General features: G+C 36.1%; 1 protein-coding gene across 6 annotated transcripts in view; it reads left to right on the forward strand.

The window, feature by feature from the left end:
- Positions 1–23063, forward strand: part of LOC145967761 (rho guanine nucleotide exchange factor 17) — a 54540-nt gene that overhangs the window by 27458 nt on the left and 4019 nt on the right. For 3 of the 6 annotated variants that reach the window (XM_083092687.1, XM_083092688.1, XM_083092684.1), the window contains 16 exons: positions 9951–10028; positions 13607–13684; positions 14573–14677; positions 15155–15271; positions 15922–16208; positions 17085–17222; positions 17594–17688; positions 17762–17984; positions 18517–18608; positions 19084–19351; positions 19474–19581; positions 19717–19956; positions 20093–20160; positions 20508–20834; positions 21302–21475; positions 21807–22090. In XM_083092687.1, the coding sequence (XP_082948813.1) occupies positions 9951–10028; positions 13607–13684; positions 14573–14677; positions 15155–15271; positions 15922–16208; positions 17085–17222; positions 17594–17688; positions 17762–17984; positions 18517–18608; positions 19084–19351; positions 19474–19581; positions 19717–19956; positions 20093–20160; positions 20508–20834; positions 21302–21475; positions 21807–22069 (2661 nt within the window). In that variant the 3' untranslated portion in view covers positions 22070–22090. Of the gene's footprint in view, positions 1–9950; positions 10029–13606; positions 13685–14572; positions 14678–15154; positions 15272–15921; positions 16209–17084; positions 17223–17593; positions 17689–17761; positions 17985–18516; positions 18609–19083; positions 19352–19473; positions 19582–19716; positions 19957–20092; positions 20161–20507; positions 20835–21301; positions 21476–21806; positions 22091–22394; positions 22422–23063 lie in introns of all 6 variants that reach the window. The other 3 variants (XM_083092689.1, XM_083092686.1, XM_083092685.1) reach the window with 2 other exon arrangements.

Raw genomic sequence — 23063 nt, forward strand, 5'->3', positions numbered from 1 at the left:
TATGCTTGCACCGATTCTCTTTTTTTGCGGCAGTCTTAATAAGCTTATGCAATGCATATATCTTTTACCGTTATTCATCGTTTGTACGCAACAACAAAAAAACAACGAGAGCGGTAGATTCGTTTTATTTACTTCGCAAATATATTGCTTAAAGATGTCGCCATAACATAGTCACGTTCTCGCGAAGATGAGAGGCAGGATGGATCTTCACGACGCGATTAAAAGATTCGTTTATGATCACAGGATACTGCACGTTAAAACATTTAGCTCTTAACGCAAATTAAATTAATCTTAGCAGCTTGAAATATTACGCAAATGATGAAACTTAATTTTTTTTATTTCCATGAAAGTATTTACTTACAAAATACATAGAAAAATATAAAGAGGAGAGAACATGTTGAAGAATTTATTTATGTTTCTTGCCGCAATACAAAATAATTTTTACGTAATAAAAATATCACTAAAGTAGTGTCTGAAGTAATATCTTATGCAAGATAGTAAAAATATATTTGCAAATATACAGTCAATTCAATTAATGAGGATGCGTTTTCCTTGGAGAAGAATTTATTTCGCCAATTTTTCTGCTGGGATTTAAAACGCGAACGAATCTCGAGGCGAGATGAAGATTAACGAGGCTATGTTCGAAGAATTTCTATCGTATTGTGATGAAGGTACACGTGGCGGAAATTAGTCACGGTAAAAGAAAGCAAGGTAGTGTCATTGAGAGAAAGCAGAATTGTTTATGTAACGCGAGGTGAAATGCATTTACGACGATATATCTTGGTACGCGCCAATTAAAGTCATCGCAAGCTGGATTTTGAATTTGGCCGGATATTTTTCCCTCTTTTTATTTTTTTACGTATGCAGACAAAAATGCGGGCAAATCCTTAATGCGGTGGATACGCGACGTTTGTACGCAGTCGCGTTCCCGTCAGGGGAGCAGCGACCTATTTCTTTCGCGGACACGGGAGACCCTCTGTCGACGTCATGTTTACCACTGACGTCATTACACCCAGGCACATCGTGAATTTGCGTTCCATTCATGAAATTCCCGGACGTAGAGACTGACGTAATACTAAACTACACCTACCATCGTGTTAAGCTTACGAAAGCACGAATGCTTTCGTAAGATTCTTTTTAATTCTTCGCTTTAATAATTTTACTCTTTAAACACACTGATTGCATTTTCGCATTTTCTAGTTAGAGATAAATGATTATTATGATGTAAGGGTACATGAAAAATTTTGAAAGATAAAGTATCCATTCTCACGACCTCAGAATAGTGATATTTTTATCATGTAATAAATTTATTTATATTATTAATTTTTAAATTTATATTATTTTATGTATTGTGACAAGAAATATAATTTTTAAATAATTTTATATAATTTTTCTTTCTCTAATTATAATGTATAATTCGTAAAAAATTTATTTTGATAGTACAATGCAAATTACGCACCTTAGTAATTTCAAATTTAAATTCGTACAAGTCGTACAAGTCGTACAAGTATACAGATCTCTTTTATTTTATATTTATTTAAATTCCTGCCGACATAAACAGAAATTAATATTCAAGTGTTATATGACATGTAATTTATATTTCAATATTCGTGTCACTTGATCAATGATAAGCACTTCAATTATTTAATATTGAAATGCAGCAACAGATGCACGTCTAATAAATATTCTGACGACTCAATTCTTAAAGTAGTAAATTCTCCTGTAAACTGATAAAGTCGCATACATATTTCTTTTATTTGTTTAAATTCTTGCCGACATAAGAGACGAATATTCAAGCTGCATGACATATAATTCATACTTCAATATTCACTTGATCAATGATAAAGACTTCAATTATTTAATGTCGAAACAACAAATGCGCGTGTAATAGATATTCGATGGCTCGATTCTTGCGGTAGCAAATTCTCCTGTAAACGTGATGTAGCGGGAATACAAATTTTCCGCTTTATCGGTAGAAGTTGAGAGAAATTGTGGTCCAGACGGCGGCAGAATTTCGACGCGTGCGAGAAAGCGTGTCGGGGCGAGAGATACACGCCGTGAAGTAATGAAAGGCCCTTCGGCCGGCCATAAACTTTCGAACAATAGCGTAATCGTGGTTCCATTGACTGTTAAGAGGTGCGGACGCGGCTGGGCACGTGGGTGGTATCGGTAGGTACCGGCGACTTTTATTACCCGCCGCGCTTGTGTATCAGTCTCTCTCTCGGTAGACCGTAAAGGAATCTCGTGCACGCGCAATATTAAACGCAGTTACATCTGATACAACGGTATGCAAGCTCCTCGACAAGAGCTATTTTAATATCGAAATGGCATAAAAATGTCGCAGACTCTTTCGATACTCTTGTACTCCTCTCACGTAGGCTCTCTAGCAAGGCTCGGTTACTTATCTCAATTTACGACTTTCCTTGAGAAAAGAGGAGCGAATAAGAGCGTAAGCCGTCACATTTTCCTTATTTTTAGATTATTATTAAACACACGCGTTTCAACGCATCTGCGATAAATCTCCAATCATGCGTTTGAGGAGAAAGCTGTCAATTTGGAGCCGGATGTTACGGAATCTGACTTGAGTTGATTTTTCGGGGCGAACGGGAATAGGAGATGATAAATCAGGCGCTTTCGCAACATCTCGCGACATCGCATTTCGATCGGATCGAAGAACGATCGCGAAACGATGCGAGATCGCGCGCGGTGGACCAGAATGCTGGCGGATAATCTATGAATAAACCGATGAGCGCAAAGCAGTTGCACCATATTCGCCGCGTGGCACGTTACCGGGAAATATTTAAATATTTAACTTACACGAGAGATGCGTATATGCATATATATATATATATATATATATATATATATATATATATATATATAAACCACTTGGCCGCGACTAATGCCTACGGTTTCGCAAGCACTCTTGCCCCTCGTGTTGCGCGATATTTAATTCGATCGGATCGACCTTAAGATCCCGTGCGAGGCGATCTTCTGCTCGATGTGAGTAAACAGAATTGCATTTCCGAGTCGTTCGGACCATTACCCGTCCCGTAAACGTACGCCCGTAACTTTATTATCGTACTACGAGCATCTATTACAAGCTACTTGTTTGCTTGCGCGATATTTTATATTGTTTACGCGCATATTTCTATAAAATTCCGAAAGCGAGTACGGTTTTACGTCGTCTAAATCCGAGTCTCGATGACACCCACGTCGACGCCGACCTTTGATGCACCTCTCTCCATCACGTGACGTTCTGGCGATTTTTTCTTAATCCTTTTGTAATCCGCGTGTGTCTTGCTTTGGGGAAGAGAAATTTCTCCTCTAAGGTTTTTCATGCGGAATTAAAATGATTTAACGAAACACACACACATCGTGTATCATGCATTTTATTAGTCTCTCACCATTAGTTTTAATTAACTTTATATTTAACAATTTATATGGAAATGTGTTGCTCTACCTTTCCCTTTGTCTCTCAATTTGCATATTTGTAATTTTCCTGCAGGCGAGTAGAAAATAAAAATGTTTACGGCTTTTATTAATCTTGACAATTCTATAGCCTTTTTCAATATTCGAAAAATCAAAATAAATATTAGAGTATTGAAAAATGATGGATCTCTCCTTTTCTTCTATTTCGTAACGATTTTCATTAAAAAGCGCGGATGGCGGAAATTGATGCTCGTTATCGAGGAGAGGAGTGCAGCCTTAATAAACATCTGCTCGTGTATTCGAGAAATGAATTCACGGGGCTTATCGATTTCTCGTTTGTTCGCCACGATGGTAAACACAAAAGCGCGTGTCCCCGTAAAACGGCAAAACCAACCGGTCATTGTTCTCGTGCACGGTTTGCATAAATCGTGCGTTTAATTTATTTAACGGGATCCTCACGTGGACGAGTTTATTCGGGCGTAAATCTACCGCCATGTGATGAGACGAGCAAACATGTGAGCGAAGCTTATAAGCCAGAATGTGCCGCCCGTCTACGTTACTCGAAAGAATAAAATCACGCGCAAACGACTTAAGAGCCTTAGTCCCGCTCGAGCTTTATTGTCATAAAATCGAACCATCTGCCGATGAACGTGCGACTTAAATTTAAATGCGACCATCTGTTTCGTTTAAATAGTTCGCAAACTCTTGCGATACTTGCTTCACTTGTATTAGATTTTTTTACACTTAATTTGAAGAAATTAAAGTTTGCCTACAATTTACACGAATTTTTTCAGAAACGAATACATTTTAATCAAATCTCAATCGTACAAAGATGTTGTACAATAGAGGATTCCCTCTCTCTCTTTCTTTGTACGAGGGAAAATTCAGAGCGATTCCAGAATTTAGAACATATTTTTTAAATAAATTCTCGTATATCCTTCTGACGTTTCGGCAAACGCGATAATTAGTAAAGAATAAATTTCGGAGCAGTTTATTCCTTCGCTTAAATTTGACATTAGAAACCTGTTGCACGATGGCAGGGGTTCGAAAAGGCTAACCCGGCATTTCGATGCAAGGTCGCGCCGCGACAGATCCCCTCGTGGGACGAGGAGGGGTGGGGGCGACAGGAACGGCGGCACAGCATCCAGGATACAGGGGAGAGCGCGTGTGAAATCCACGTGAAAAGTACGCGCCGGCGTCCTGGCGCGCTCAGCTTCCGTCCTCTCCGCCGCCGCTATTCTCTTGGGCATCGATCAGCTTCCTGGTGGCTGTGCGACGGGTCGCCAGTTTCAGGCGTAACGCCGCGTCTAGCTGTTGCTCGTCGTGGAAAAGCCGCAGCTTGCGGAATCGCGATGCCGTCGCGATAACGTGTGTCGCTCGATAACGTGCACCTGGCGAATCGGACGTGTACGCTCGCTAATATTCCGAAAGCATTTTTTAGGTCCTTCCTCTCTTCTCTCATGACGTTAAAACCCTAGTAACTTAGTAATAATAATAATCTGTGCCGTGTGATGCTGCGACAGCAGGTAGCTCGACGTCGATCATCACGAGTGTCTTGTCTTGTCTGCGAATTTTAAAGGAGAAACACGTTTTTTCGACCGAAATAAAATCTTTTAATCTCGATAATAAATATTAATAAAAAATATATAATATAATATAATTACGCGCGATGTGTGCGACACAAATCGACGTTGCGATCATGCGACCTTTTCAAATTTATGACCTCAATTAAGACTGGATAAGTTATTCGTTCGGGGATATAGGGGAATATAAATAAGTCATTAATCGCAAAAAGAAAGCCTCGAAATTAACTTTGGATTTTCCTCGTGCGAAATATTTTGAAGCTGTTTATTTCGCGCGCATTTTAGCACGAATAATATTTCCGTCGAAAACAACGATTCTTCTGTTTACTACTTTCGCTGTAATATGCAAAAGAACAGTTAAAGTGAAGCTCGGGAATTAAATAAAAGTCCTTCTCGAAATGAAAATTCAGTTTTTAAATAACAAAATTGTGGCACTTGTGGAAAAACATTTCGCAGAGTGAAAAGATAAAATAGATCTCGTGTTTTTTTTTAGCGAAATTCGAAATTCTATTTTTTTAGGAAGGTAGAAGCAAGAGACAATCATCTCACATCCATTCTCGATCGATATAGTTGCCTCGCGCGTTAAATCATCTCTCGATTTGCTCGATTTCCGGCGTTATGTCATCTCGATGTTATGTCATTCGTTTGTCACTTTAGGCTGAAATAACGACACGGTGGCGAATTGTTATTATTAAAGGTGTAATCTCTCTGTTGGAAGGAGGGTTTAAGGATACTGTGATTTCGATTTATGGGCTCGTCTTTTTCTTTCTTTCGCTCTTGACCAAAATTCAAGTAGCGCGGGCGCAATTTTATATCTGTTACAGACGCGTCGCGACGCCTCCGTCGCGTGTGTAACAGGTTGTAATTTCATTCGAGCCTCTCGTCGACGAACAAACTCGTGTTGAAAGTGTTTACTCGCGATTGCGTGGCATTCTAGGGCGGCAGGGAGGCACGTGGATAAGTACTTGTAAGTACGTAAACGATTCTAAACAGGACAGGCTGTTAACGGTTCGATGCATTTAATGCGCCTCGTTATATTCAGTCATCTATTGTGTCTCATTTTTTCCGCTCCAAACTTTTCTTCTTCAAAACTTTTTTTTGAATTCTTCGGCTACTTTGAGATTGTTTTTTTTTTTGCTTAGAAACTTGACTCAACATCTTCTCATAATTCTGGAAATATTAAACATTTTGTTGGTTACAGATTTTTTATTAAAATCCTGTTAATATAAATTTTATTTGATCATAAAGAAATTACAAAAAAATTACAATTTTGTTATATAATATATTATACTTATATATTTGTAAGTCTATTTATTTAATTTTTCCATAACTAACTATCTTTTCTCGCTGTTACTAAAGATGGTTGCTAATAAAAGCTCTTAACCATTCGTGAGCGTATAAGGGACAAATTGAATAATGTCACTTTATATCGCTTGAAGACTCTATTACGCTCGGATATTAACTTTACTCCCTTTATTTGATAAATTGAATTTAATCTTTCACGCGTATTTCAGTTCACCTCAATGATACTGCATATAAAGCTTTAAAAATATATTAGCGTCGCTCAAGTCTAATCGAAGAGTCGTCGAAATGCGTTCGGATGCCAGGACCATCTGGTTTCTCTCTCGACACGTTCCAGTATCAGGAAACGTGTGTTTCCTCTTCTCGATGTCACGGCCACGTTGCACCGAGTACTTCTTCCTGACCTTGCCTCGTCGAATCTACTGAGAACCTTGCAAAATTGATCATGCCATCGCGATGAGTCTTGTCGCATCTTTTATACAGATTATTTAAACCATTTTAAAAAGTCGCATATTTCTTATCAAAAAATTAATTCACTTTTTATATAAAATAACAAATAACAATTTTAATAAATAAAAATCTATAATATTCACAGGGTTTATCTCTCAAACAGCAATTATCAACAATATTATACGCACAATTAATAGTAATTAGGCAAATAATTGGTTCGCGAAATTATGTTCTATTTTGGCTCGAAAATATTAATTAACAAATCTCGACAAGCTCTTCTGTCTGCAAAATATTTGCCTTTCATACATTATACACATAGCACATATAAAACTAAGTGTTTATTTATATAAAGCTTTAGCTTACGTAATAGAACTACGCGAGTACGATAATAAAGCTAGTTGCAATTGTCACAAATGCGATTGGATAGCTAATAAAATATAAAATAATTGATATTTTTTTCTATAAAATGATAAACAATAGACACGCAAAACGTCAGTTTATAATTTCATTACGAGATAGATACTCAGATTTGAAATTCAATCATGCTAATGAAAAAAAATTCTAGGAAATTCCCAAGAATAAAGAGAAAAGTATAATAAGAAAAATTTAATAAACAATGCAAATAAAATAAAAGAAGCGCGCAAATTTCGGGACACCTAGTGTTTTGTGAAAAATTCACACGTAGCTTATCCGCTGAAGGATATTGATTTTAATTACGCGCCCTCTTCTCTCCCCGATATTAACATGAAGATACCGAGTCTAAGACTATTTAGGCATGAGGATAAACCGCGGAGAACATTTATGACATAACTCCGCGTTAATTAGCAAAGGAAGTTGTGTAATTAAGCGATCGCACAGTGAATCATTATGCTCGCACAACGGGATCAAGCAAGAGGTCATGATCGATCGCGCGCAATCGATTTTGTAATCGGGCGCAACTCGGTCGCACGAGGAAAAACCGTGGAGCGTGGAAAAAGCGAGAGAGACAGAGTGCCGTGGATGAGAGCTTGCAAGCTCAATCGGACGGGGGGAAGCGAGGGTCCTTAGTCACGGCGCTAAATATAACGGGCGGTCGGTCGGTCGGTCGGTCGGTCGGTCGGTTCGTTCGTAAACGAACGTACGTAAAAGCGTTCGACGCGCGATCGTCTTGAAAGCTCCGCTTCGCGCAAAAGCTCCACGGAGCTTTTAAAGAGGCGCTGTCGGGTTTTTTTCTCGACGCGCGCATTATCTTCGGATGCGACGCATGTACAAACTACGACGTTCCTCCCCCAAGATTTGCAAATCTTGAGAGCGGGAATTTGCGTAACTTGCAATACTTGTCGCTGCTCGTTCGCCATGTTTTAGTTCAGAGAAACGAGAAAATCTTTTTCTCGGTTAATCTCAGTTTTCCCTGGAATTGAGAAAAATCTTTCTCTTCTTTGATTTCAATTTTTCCTAGAAAAACAGATGTTTTCTAGAATAAAAATTTCGCGAGAACTATTTATCTTGCAATTCTTATGTTAAAAATGAAAAGTAATAATATATAATATATAAATTTTTATATGTGATGTAAATTTTTAAAACTCTTAATATAAATTGAAGGTATAAAAAATATTTACAGATGCATCTGTTTTTAATTTCTTGACAAATTCGTCATTAAAAATATATTTTTACTAAATGATTTAGCTGAAAATTTTCATGTCGATGATGAGGAATTAGAAATATGTAACAGATTGCCAAGAGTGATCACTCGTGATGATCGTTAATATTTTCCTTTTAATTCTAAAAACTTGATTATTAGAAAAGTTTATAGAAATTAGAGAGAGTGAGAAAGGTGCAGTTGTAATTTACTTCGATTACTTCCAGACGTATAAAATCGATGAAACTCGTGAAATTCATAAAAAGAGTGCGGACATAAATTACATAATTACTATTCTCTCGATGCAGTTGACCGAAACGAGGAACTCTTGATCGAGGAGAAACTCGTCGGAAGAATCCGAGAATAAAACTCTTTCGAGGACGGCGCACATTTGCTTACGGAAACCGTAAGAGCTCGGCTTTGGTTTCGCCGTTTCCGCCAAACGGAGCAGCTATCGAGGCCGAGAGACCGGAAACACGCGAGACGCGAGTGTGAATATTTTGCGCCGGTCGCATTTCGCGGCGCATCGGTTTCGCGAGGATGCTACGCGAGTAGAGTGCACATCCGCGCTCACGAAATCTCAGTACAGGTGGCCTACGAGGATGACAATGAACGCCGATCGCAAGCTCATCAATCAGCCGTCGGTGGACAGCGAGAATAACGAACGCGTCACCTCCGAACGCGTGGGTAGTTCTCGTTTTCGACGTTTATATAGACTAGGCAGGCAGCTAATTCTGAATGAACAAACATTCCGAGTACCCTGAATAAGCGCGTCGAGTGTTGTTCTTTTGACGTATTTGACGCGCGTCGCAAAAGTATTTCTATAAAATAAATCCCGAATGTCGTGTGTTTAAAATCAAATAGACTTTTTTCATCATACTTTTTGTTAGTTCTCTCCTATATTTTTCGACGAAAAAATATATTTTATATATTTTAAAATATATTTTATATATTTTAAGATATATTTTATATATTTTATACATTTTAAAATATATTTTAAATATTTTATACATTTTTAAATTCGTAAATTAACTGATGAATTAAATGTAATGCAAGAAATATGGGAAATTTTTTGTTTGCGAATTAAATATATAAAATACATGAAAAAAAAAATTAATGTAAAATGTAACTAGAAAGAAAGAGACTTAACGTCAAAAAAGCTTAGGAGATAAAATGATAATGGCGGAAGATTCTGGGATGGATCGCGCGTGATTCATTACACTGTGCATCAGCTAGTAATCCTTGGTTAAGTCTTTCATCGACGTTTCTCGATGCTGAAATAATCTCAATATCGACGCATTGTTCCCATTATCCTCCACGATACGTATTCCCAGGACGCAAGATCTTCCGGCTTGTCGTTCACATAACGATCATAATCGAGCCCTTCACACGCACGCGCGTGAGGTCTTTCATAAACGCACGTGCGAGCTTCATCGCGAAACGCGACGCAATAATCAAGTGACAGCTGTGAAACGCAGCTTCCTCTCTTCCTCGCTCTGTCACTTCCTTCTCTTCGAACGCCATTCAACGATCATTTCAATAATTGTCTCTTCTTTACGTTGCAGGACACGAGAACTCACGTGGTCGTGGAGCTTTACGACACGGAACGATCCTACGTAGAGGCGCTACAGATACTAGTCAATGTGAGTATTATTGATTCTAGATCTGAAAAAGGGAAATAATTCAATTGGAACTAAAATCAAATTTTTTAAGAGAAATAAATATCGTTAAAAGATATTTTCTGTTTGATGTGCAATGTAATTAAGTTGTGAATAATAGAAACTTTAAGGATTTTCTTTAGCTTACGCTTAACAGAGATATTAACCCACATAATTAAATACAATCTTTAATATTGGATGAATTTGTCCAAATGTAATACAGATTCTTACTCTTCGAATATTTGATTATATTTATTATTGAATATAATATTTATAATTAAGGTTCTTTGGAATCTTTACTAGAGCATATAAAGAGGAGATAAGTACAGACAAATTGAGTTTCTCTAAAAGTATTATTCTCGATTGGATCGGTCAAGAAAATTGCATCGACCGGTCTTTCCCAAGTCGTTACAACGTCAGAAGAAACGGCGTTGAATCGATACATGTCGGAAACTGCGATTCGTCCTTGTATCTTGTAAACAAACACCCCCGTCCGTTTATTACTTGCTCCGCTCGAGCGAGCTGTTGCTAGTTTGACCCAAGCGCGCCGTCTCTCCTCGGCCTGTTGTTTTCATCAAATTTCCATTCCTGACTTCATAATCATTCTTCGTTAAAACACCGGAAATAGACTCGAATACCAGGTCGTGGTAAATAGTTACGGGAATCGGTCCGTTTGCATAATATTGCACTCAGACCGCATTCGCGATTATACACGTATCGTTGCTCTTAAAAAACTGAGAAGATCAGATCACATCAGATGGCGACGCAATAGTAATAAATTTTATATCGCGTAATATATTTTATTTTTCTGCTAATAAAAATCGTGACTATTGTATAAATCCATCTTCGTCAAACTTTCTTTAATGCTAAGGACAAATTTGAACGAAAAGAAAATTGTGGAAAATCCAAATAAATCTAAAGAAAGATATGTATATATATTTATTTTATTAATTAACATAAAAAAATGTAATTAGAATCTCTCATTAAAATAATTGAAATAATGGAATTATGCCTCTTTACGCGAAGATTTAATGCATTTTTATTATTGCGCAAAATGTTGTTCGAAAAAAGCTGATTTAATTCGATTTTTAATTTCTAATTTGTAATCGTGAAATAATAAATTAATATTAAATTAATAAACTAGTAACTAATAATTTTTCATACTATTAAAAAATCAATACTATATGAGAAAAACATTACATCCAAATTTTGCGTAAATTCCTAAGAGACAGTTCGTGACAATTAACAGTGTATTCCAAGGTGGCAATAAATGTGACACAAAATTTCGCACCCTCTTATCTTGGACTCGCAATTTGATTTTCAGCGTATTGTTTGTGTCCTTCGAATATTTCGTTTTAACGCATCTGATATTCGTTGAAGGGCACTGCGCAAAGTTGATTACTGGACGACGTGTAGAACGAGTTTGCAAATAAATGTACATGTCAAGGTGTCGCTATCCTGCGAAATGATAATAGCGTTACTCATTTAAATCCAATTTCTGACGCGGATATTTCGCATGCGGAATAGTATTCCAATTCACAGCTGTCTCTGCATCATCTCTTTATCTCTACTGAAGCTGAAAATATATCCCAGCAATAGAATCTCATGGCTTGTGCGATTTTTCAACATCACACTAATGTTAATTTACGGCAAGACATACAGAATGACATACAGAATAGACATACAGAAGAGAATGCACACAAATGAGACAGGATCTTGCGACAAAAATGTGATAATTAAAATAAAAATTTATATAATTATATAAAATCAATATATATATATATTTTTAAATTATATAAAATAAATATTTATATTTTGCATTTATATCACTCTGTGTAAAAAATCCATAAAACGTAAATTATAAATATATGTGATGGATGTAAAATTTATAAAATTTTAAAAACGCGTTTAATTTCCTCGAGAAGATACAGAGCCTGTTACGTTGCCTTTCTCTCGATGTCTTTCGAAATTTATGGAACTCTTTCAAGCACGTGGGAGTTGCTCGTAACCGGAAGTGCGCCAGTTTAAGCACGTGTGCAGCGCAAGACGCGTGCTCCATACAATTATATGGCCTATAGTTGAGGTTTCAATAAAAGGTATCTGGGCAAACATTGGGCTGGAAGACCGATGTTGAAACTGATCTTTGTTTTAAATAATTAAACGTGTTATGTGCCGCGCTAATTGCATTGCAGTTTTGCAACGTGGAATAACCATTGAATCGAGCAATTACGATAATTAATACAGGCGATAAAGCTATCAGGAAATTAAATATTACTTTATTGCATGATTCGCCTCTCGTTTTGCGAATTATCAGCAATCGTTATATAATGATCATATTACGTAAGCTTTCAAACGAAAACATCGTTTCTCGATCCACCCCTTTGATGATAAGAAAACCTTCCGGGAAACCTTCCTCTTTCGAGAGATATGGATAAATAATTTAAAATATTTTAAAAGTACGTGTATTTTTTAAATTACACACATTTCAATATTATTCGACATTTTTTTTTATATATTTCTTCTCTCGTGTATGTTTTAAATTATTTTTCAATTATCGTAATGAAAAAAATTTTTTTGTATACTTTTATCATTTTTAAATATTAAAGGACAAAGTTAAAAGAATTGAAAGGACAATATGCAATATTTAAAACAAGCGTTGAAATAATTAGTGAGTGAATTTAATTTAATTTAAAAGTAAACAGATATGTATTTAATATGTGATAAAAAATATATATAAAATGTATATAATATTTGATGAAAAAGGATATACTTATATAACAATATCTAATAAAATATATACATATATATTTTTTTATATAAATATATGATCTGTTATCATATATATATTCTAAATGTATAGTCAAATCCAATTTACACTGCTTACATTCCCAAAGGGCGCGTGCTAGTTTACTCGAAATTCAGAGACGATTTTTAGCTTGTATTATTAGCCCATGGATTTTCAACATTATTGTAACAGCGGATACAGACCGGCTTGATTGTCATATTTTATAAACAACACAGCTGTGCCGCTGTGAACTGTTGTCGGCATGTTTGCCGATTATTTAACAATGGCCTTGGAAGCGACAAGATGCCCCGCATTTTTCTGCGTCGCCGACGTAGGAAAAAATATAATGGGAATGGTGTCGGAGAAGTTGCACAAATAAACTGCGAGACATATTTCCCGCCGCAGCCGATTACGTATCATCGTGCGTTTAAAGTTCACGAGGTCTCCTTCAACTCGAAGGACGCAAGGATCAAGCCGAAGGTTTCGCGGTGAATGCGCGCGAGACTACTTTCTGATAATTTATATCCTGTTATCTCATCGTTTCATAGGAAATTTCTTTCAATGTCAATTGATACAATTTTTTAGCACACAAGTGTGTGTGTTTTCTTATTTAATTAAAACTTCTTATTTAATTAAAAATATTATTAATTGTGAGAAAAATCTAATATGTCAGAGATACGTTTTTAATTTTGATAGAGAATTGAAAAAAACATTGTTGCTGCCAACGCATGTCTGTTTAAAAAACATATTATAAACGCAGTATTTGCATTGGTTACAGAAATACCTACAGCCCTTGAAGAGCCCTGAGAATGCTGGCTTGGTGGATGCCGGGACGGTCGACGAGATATTTTATCAGGTAATACGAAGTTATCATCCTACTCAAGATCAATTTTTGTTTGAAAAAAAAACTGTTTTACCTGTTTTAAAATATCGAAAAAAAGAAATATATTATTATCCCAAATTGTATCATTTAAATGTATTATTTTTTTCAATCTTGTACATATATGCACTATTACTTTGTCAACAAAAGACATATTTGTTCCCTTCATCGCATCGTAAATCTGTCTCGTTTAATTAATTTAACGATTTAATATTCGAAAAGTTTTGAAGAATATTCTTTTCGCGCTCTTCAAGGGATCATTTTAAATTACGCCGAATCATACATCAAATTTAGAACGATTCGAGATTTAAATCAATATGAAATTGGCAATTATTGATTATAGAACGTTACTCTTAAGTCCTTGACATATGCTCGAAGCAGCAGTTAATTAGCAAATTGTTGACTGTTAATTAGCTGTTGATAAATTACGTCTCTGAAAAGTAACAAATAATCAATTATCAATTGATCAATAATTTACAGCCTGGTAAATAGTTTATATATATATAGACTAGTATCTATAATTAAATTGACATTTAGTTCATCGAATATTGGTATTTGGAGTTAATAAAAGATGCATGAAAAATATGTCTATTATGTTAGACTTTTATAAAAGAAATATTAAAGGAATATTAAAATTATAAAATTATCTATTTTTCTTTAATCTTTTTTTAATATCTGCATTGAATCGATAACTCACAATAAAATTCACAAAAGTTAGTCACTTTGCTTGTCAAATTCGATGCGTTGCATTTTTAATAATCGAAAATTAGCTCGTATTTTTATGCGATCTCGTATAAAGCATTATTGAATCTCGCGTCATTTGATTAATGAAGTTGTCGAAGGGAAATGCTTATGCTTTTTCAGATTCCTGCGCTTCTCAGCCATCACGAGGTATTCTTGGAGGAGCTGCGTAGGCGACTGGACACCTGGGAACTCAAGCAGACGATCGGCGATGTCTTCCTCGATGTGGTCAGTTTACATTGTTACTAGGCGCGCAAATATCTTCGGGCCATGTGTGTGATAGATTAAGCACATAACAATATATTCATTTATTTCCTGCCGTTTAAGATTCTAAAATGCTCATTAAAAATCGACAGATCCGCTGCATTAATTTACGGTGCGTTACTCTATTCGGTCCTCCTTAATAAATTAATTTATATGTCTCGTAACTATATCGTCCTCTTTACGTAAACACATGGGATGTTTCGCAGCCCTTGAAATGCGTTTGTTTGCGCTCCGCATATTTTCCCCGTATTATGTAACGAATATAAATTCGCGATGACAATTTTGCGACGCAATCGTGTATTTCACCCTTAACTCATGAATGCTTAAATAATGAGTCAGCTGGAAATAACGTATTTACTTGGAGAATTGCGTTTTACCTACGGAATATATTGACACGCAGAGGGATAAACATAAAGGGAAATCTTGTGCTGTGTTTTGCAGTTCACGAAACCGGTGGTGCTGGAGACTTACACCCTGTTCCTGGACAATTGGAAATCCGCGAGGAAGGCGATAAAAACAACGTGCCAAGCGAAACCGGCCTTTGCACGATTTCTCGAGGTACTATTGCTGCAATTCTTTCTTTTTTTCGTTCTCTCCTCTTTATATAACTTGACAGTTATTATTAAATATACGAGACTTTTTTTATCTCACTCTCTCTTTTTAATCGCGATCTTGATTGTTCGCACAATTTTATTGATACAATTTAACTTGTTACTTTGATCGTCAGTATCACTTTCATCTATTTACCGCATAGAATCTCTCGAGACTCGGTACATCTTTGACATACTCGGTAACTTAGGTCTTGGAATGCGGATTGTCAACCACTTTAAACACTAAACTGCACTTAGCATTTTTCAAAGACTTTGAAAGAATTTATAATTTTTTACTCTATTAAATTAATAAAATCCCCCCCCCCAATATGTTTTGGAAAACATTACATGAAATTATAGTCAACGAAAGACTATTTATTAAGCTAGTAAATTAGCTTAATAAGGTAAAAGTACAAAGGAATAGATATTTGGTATAATTTAATCCTCAAAATTATCTTGCATAGAGTTTGCTCTCACGATATGATTATAATTATTATCGCTTAAAATATCTAAATTGCGTGTCAAGATAAATTTTCTCTAACCCGGGGTATAATTTTACCCGAGGTAAATTATAAAAAAGTCTTGAGTGGTTATAGATTGACACTTTGTTATAATTAGACGATGGAGCGCGAGCACAAGGGCAAACTGGGCCTGGACCAGCTGCTGATCAAACCCGTGCAAAAGATCCCGCGGTATGAGCTGCTGATACAGAGATTGCTAAAGCACACAGACTCTACGCATCCCGATTACGAGTTGCTGCAGGCCGCGCAGAAAGAGGTGCACGAGCTGGTTGTGAAAATCAACTGCACGGAAAGGGAGTCACTCGAGTGGGAACAGCAGCAGACGACGTTAAGGGAGGTCCAGGCCCTCGTCGAAGGCCTCGCCGGTATCGTAACGAACGACAGGTATTAATGGCCAACGACTTTTATTTATGATTTTTGTGGCAATCGAGGATGATCTTTAGAAACCGTACTGATAGCAAACTGACTGAACGATTTTAACAGAACAATATATTTGATCACCTGGTTCCGATGGCTGATCTCGAATTTACCTTCGATTTACGATCATTTTTCAGCATAATATTTTTGCGTCAATAAAACGCATCTACTACAAATATTTTTTAATTAATTAATTTCCAGCAAAGTGCGGAAAAATAATAAAGCGAGAGTAGTCTTGATTAAGATGTGGAAATTGTAATTAATTTTGTTCAATTTACAGAACGTATCCAAAATCATATTTTATCGTTCAACTCATATTTTTCTGGTTTCTAAATATTTGAGCATCAAGTGTTTATTTCGAGCTATATAATAATGAAATATATAGATTGCGGATGATATTTAACACAGCATTGTGTAATTTAATAAAATAAAGTATATTTTAGTTTCATAATTTAATTAAATGATATAAAAATTTTGTTACAGTCTGCTGTCGTTACATCAGTCTTTTAGAATAGCCGTTTCAAAGCAAATGTTTAAAGGCGTAAATGATCGAGAGAAAATGCATGTATCATAAGTGATTGAGAAACTGTCTCATCGCAGTAACATTTTCCAATAAATTGTCGGTTATTGCTGTGACAGAAACATCGTTCCACTTCACGCGCTTTTCAATCTGTGCCAATCGCGTCGCACGCGTTACATTGTTTTTCCACCGGACTTATTTAGCCGTCGGAATCGGGGTATCGATTACCAATAATAATGTGTTGTGGTGGAAACTGGCCGCAACGCGACAAAAAGATTCATCGAATTTATCGTGTGACACGTTATCCGTTTTTCCTCCCGTAGAGCTTTCGTACGACACGATCTGGTCACCATAGCGTCGAATCAGGGCACGCGGAAGGAACGGGCTTTATTTTTGTTCTCCGATCTCCTCGTCATCACCAGCATCAAGCGCAGAAGCGGCACGATAAGAAAACCGTCAACGTACGTATCCTTGACAAGAATATCTGAAATATATTCAAATGAAAAACATAATATAAAATTGCGAATCTTCTCTATCAAATAAGGATTTTTCGAATTTATTTTTTTTTTAATTTAATTAGATTTTATTCGGCAAATAAAATTTTTCGGATAAAATGTAGATGTGGCAATATTTTCAAAATTTTTTAAAAATTATTTAGAATCAATTAATTTTAATTTTGATATTTTTATTAAAGATATGAAATATTTTTAATAAAATTGTATAAATTATATAAATTTTACATTACATGTTTTGATTCATAAAAATAAATAATTTAATTTAAAAAATAAAACAGAAAATTTTTGTGACAATAATAAGGGATAAAAATTCGCAGGAGCACGTGTCCGAACAGCCTGGTTGGTCTACTTGACGCGAACAAATACAAAATGCTGATGCGAATTTCACTGGATGATCTCGAAGTGATGAAAGGTATGATAGAGACGCCGATTTACCGAATTACTCGTCATTTTGGAATGAAACTATCTTAAAATCGATTTTCCAGCCAAAGACGAGAATTTAAGGCGAATGGCGCGCGAAGTAGACTATCTTCGAGAAGACTGCACGAAATTAACTCAACTTCAGGAACTCGCCGCGACTTTGCACGGTGCCAAGCAGCAGTTGGAGGATCTTATCAAGGATATGCTGAGTCAGGCCCAACGACAACTGGCAGAAAGAAATGCGGCGCATTCGCAGTTGGCTTGCTTGGAACTAACACTCAATACTCAGTAAGCATAAGAGAAACTTTACTTTATTTTATTTTATTTATTTGAATTTTCGACAAATCATCTCTCGAGAATTAAATGAGATAAATGAATGAGAGAGCGCCTAAAATATTAATAATGATAAGATATTATTTTAAGATCTGACACACTCAGGTCTTTATTTGTTGCATATTTCGAGAAATTATAATCTTTGCATGAATACAAAATAAATTCTGATATGAAGTATCAATCTGCGATTGGACATACATTTATTTATATGTTTGTTGTTTTATAATTATGCACGAGATACAAAATAAACTAGAAAATTTATGATTAAATCGATTCAACCGATGATTAAATTTAGCCTGGTTGATAATCAGTTGAGGAGAGCTAATTTTGCAAGATTATCGCGAAATCCCTTAATCCCTGTCGCGTTTTCCGAGAATCGTTTTCGATCACGTTTCCGCTACATATACGTGTTGAGAATTTCTAGATCATGATAATATGATCGTGATTGCAACGTGACTCATGTTGTACTTGCGTACTTTATTTACAGAGCCGGAATTGAGAATATATCTGTTATGTTCGCGAAACCTGACAAACGTGCGAGTTGGGAAGAGAGTTTCAACGAAGCCAAACAGAAACTCGGTGAGTAGCTTTACGTCGGGCTTTTCATATTTAGAAAGTCACTCTTAATGAGAAGCTTTTCAAATTAATATGTGTGCTTTAAAAATTAATATACACCTTAAAAATAATATTTTTTCGATTTTTTTTAAACAACATTCAGTAGCAATGTAGTAAAAGAATATCGAATATTACTCTCTAAGTGAATCATTTAATCAATCATAACTTCTGTTGAGAGAATTTCCACAAACAATATCTGTTAAAAATAAAAATTTGAATGAAGATAATTAAATAAATAGTACATTAAAGATTAAATTACGATCCTAAAATAAACATGGCATTTTGTTTATTAAAATTCTACGCTGCCACGCGTATCAACTTATAAAATCTTGCTATACACATGTGTAAAATCTCTTGCATATTTTTGATCCTCTCAGCTTTTGAATCATAAGCTCACAAGTTGGAGAATATTTTAAACACCTTGCTATTTCACGTGCAGCGCTGTCAGCTGACAGGAGGCCGTGTCCCGAATTCGTGGGACCTCTGCCGATCAGGAAAACGCGAGCTGGCCTCCAGTTCACGTGCGCGGCACCGACGTTGGTGAACGGACAGGGCTCGAGGGACGTCTGGGTCTGCAACAGCGATGGTTACGTCGGTCAGGTGTGCGTTCTCAGTCTGAGCCCGGAACCACCGCAGGTCACGTCGTGCAACGGGGTCTGCAACGCCAGGATACTCTGCGTCGCCGGGATACCTGCCTGCACGCCTGGGTAAGATCAGCGAGATGAAGTTTTAGGCGAGAAGGAGTTGATTGCGACGAGAGATAGTTTCGAACGCAGCTTATACGATTCGAGGTATCGAAGACACGAATTTCAAAACGTTGTCTTTTCAGCTCCAACTCGTGCACGACGAACAACAGCCCGTTCATCAACAGCAAGAGCGGTATAAGCATATCGGTGCAAGACGTGGATGCCAGTGGCGGTAACATACAGTTAGACAGGTAATTTTATTCTCTCTCTTTAAATGTAACATCTCCAGTTTTATTCAGATAAAGAATCAATTTGATTCAATTTTTATTAAAATATGGGATAATTCATGCGTGCATCGGTTTAACATTTATCTTTACCTTTTGCAGTAGCTCGAGCTCCGACGACTCGGACTCGGACGACATTCCATGCGCAGATACGGGCAGCGTGACATTGAGCGGTGACGTGTCGAGTATTGACAATACTACGGCGGAGGAGGACGCGAATCAGCCCACGATGTGGCTGGGAACCGAGGACGGTTGCATCCACGTGTACAACTGCAACGACAATATCCGGATCAAGAAGAACAAGGTGAAGATCCAGCACGGCAGCAGCGTGCACTGCATCATGTAAGAACCTTCTCCTAACTTTATTATTATTATTATTATTATTATTATTATTATTATTATTATTATTTTTCCATTGTGATAGTAGATGACTTTTAACGATCTTCATCTCTTACGTGATGCTATAATAATGTTTCAGATACTTGGATAACAAAGTGTTCGTCTCTCTCGCCAATGGAGACATCACTGTTTACGTTCGGGACCATAGTACGTATTGCGATACTTTTCTAACAATGTTTTTTTGGATTTATAATAAAAAATGATGTTTAAAAAATTATCTTATTATATTATTTAAATTTTTATTAAATTACTAAATTTATTTAAATTATTATTAAATTATTAAATTTTTATTAAATTATTAAATTATTAAATTTTTATTAAATTATTAAATTTATTATATTATTATATTAATTTATTATATTATTCTTATCTTATTTCATTATTATATTATTATTATATATTATTATAATATTATTATATTATGTTATCATATTATTATATTAATTTATTATATTGTTAATTATAAATCTGCTTCGTTTTCCATTGTATCGCAGCCGGTGGATGGAACACACCGGATCCGACGACGGTATCCGTTGGGACGGTGGCGTCGCCGGTGACCAAGATGCTATCCGTTTCCGGGAAACTTTGGTGCGGCTGTCACAATAGCGTTAAAGTTTTAAACACTCACACCTTGGACATCGAGCACGCGTTCACGGTTAGCAGCGACACGAGCCGCGCCGTTTCTTGCATGGCGAATTCCGGGGGCTTAGGCGTCTGGATATCCTTACACAATAGCGCTGTGCTGAGGCTCTTCCATTCCGGTAGCTATGAATGCCTAACGGATATCAATATCGCGCCGGCTGTCACCAAAATGCTTGCCAGTAAGTCTCAACTCTCGAACAACTGAATATCCCCATCATTGTCTCAATCATCCTCTTAATTATTTCTATTATTTATCGTATATTGCAAGATTCCCACAGGTCATCTTTATAAAATGAATTAAGTTAGTAAAGATTTCGAAAAGATAAATTTTAAGATAATAAATATAGTGTATAATTTTTTATATATTTACTTAATTGTTATAGCTTCTGAGAAATCAAACTGATTTAAAATCGATCGACAAAAATTCTATTAATTTAAAACTATCCCTTTTCTCTAATGTTGCCTAATAAAAATTTGCCATTAAAAGATACAAACAAAATGCATATAACAAATTTATCTTTCACAAGCTTGTTGAAAAATAAAATCGTGTTTTATTCTGATTCGCTAATTGATCGACGACAACGGGGCTTTAGGGCCTTAGGGGCGAGATTCGGCATTTATTTTAACGGAAGCGTTAAATTTGCTGCAGGTTGCGATGACATAATTCGGCAGCACAAGGCCGCGTGTCTCAGGGTTACCGCACTGTTGGCTTGCAACGAGCTGCTCTGGATCGGTACGAGCGCCGGCGTGCTGCTCACCGTGCCAATTCCCCATATAAAGCCATCCACTCAGAGGATGTCGCAGCCACCGATCGTGACTGGTGCGTATTGACGTCACATTCTCGTCACATTCTGTCGCCGTTATTATTGCGCCGTGATATAATTAGAAAGCTGGCCGACATCCCAAATCGCGCCCGATGCCCGTCCGTGCGGAAGGATAGCGATCGATCAGTGTCAAGTTTTCTTTTTTTTTTCTCCTCCCCTTGGCGTAGGACGTAACGTCGTGATTTGTTCGAGTACATTAATCGTCCGTTTTATATACAATTAATATCGTATATATAATATTTCGATAAAAAAGTTTGTCAATTATTGGCGCTTACACCTGGATCCGAAATCCTTCCGATCTAAGGAATTTTACTTCGCCCCGCGTAGGAATCCCTCATGGACACACGGGACACGTGCGCTTTCTCACCTGCGTGGAAACGCCGAGCCCCTCGAAACCCGACCCTCGTCCGAAAGTGAATCGTTATTCGTTGAAGTCGAGCAAAACGCAGCAGAACAATATCAATCGCGGCAAACTCCTGGTGATATCCGGCGGAGATGGTTACGAAGACTTCCGTGGACCTCAAGCATCCGCGGAGCTGCAGGCCGGTCGCGAAGACTCCACCAATCATCTGCTGCTGTGGAAAGTGTGATATAATCTCGTACGACCCGAGGTAAAGGATAAGGAAAATGTTTAAAGAGAAATTTATTTAAAATATATAGATTATGCCAAAAATGTGTACATAAGCCACATTAATTATACATATTGTTTTAAATGTACGTCGTTATTTGTGGAAGAAATGAAATTTATGGAATATTTATAGTCGTAGAAAAATGCAGGACTTTGTCGTTTCTACAGAAAATTTGTCACTTATTTTAAAATGTGCTTCTTTCATTATCGGATACAATTTTTTTTCTAATATTTTTATTAACAGCTTATGTCAAATAACATTTTTTATCATGTTGAACAATGTTCAGGATGATGCAGTAGCTACTTTACATCTAGTAAGTATTACGCGCGTACACGCATATACACACATCACATATCACACACACACACGCACGCGCGCGCACGCACATTATTTTATTGAAAAATTTTAAACTTAATATCCAACTTCTCCAGTAGAATTTAGATATGTATAGTTTGTCACTTATTTACACACATATTTCCTGTAGCAATTGACTTTATTTTTTATTGTATTAATTTTACTATAAAATATTGTCTTTTTTTATTGTCCTTTTATTTAAAAAAAACCGGAAAACTTTCATTTCTTCAGACAGATAAGAGATTCTTATATTTTTCAAAAAAACTCTTTAAATAACATTTATTATATATTACTTTTGCAGGCATGCTTATATTTAATGTGACAAAATTAAAACAAAAAGATAACAATTTAATTCCATTGCAAAAAATATATTCAATGTAATTTTTATTGTATTGAGAAATTAGTTCTTTCCTGTGATTTTGGTTGACAAACACTAGTTTTAGTCTCCAACCATTTTAATATCAAAATCAGTGACTATAGATCTACAATAATTATTTATATAATTATTTTATCGATAAAATATAATCTGGAAAAAAAAGATATAAAAACAAGAAAATCGCGATAATTATTGTGATGCGAAAATACGTAATAATTATCATTA

The sequence above is a fragment of the Camponotus vicinus genome, unplaced genomic scaffold (genome assembly GCF_025532165.1).
Source record: "Camponotus vicinus isolate PSW18456_S1 unplaced genomic scaffold, iyCamVici1.0 SCAF_3, whole genome shotgun sequence".
NCBI classification, from domain to species: Eukaryota; Metazoa; Arthropoda; class Insecta; order Hymenoptera; family Formicidae; genus Camponotus; species Camponotus vicinus.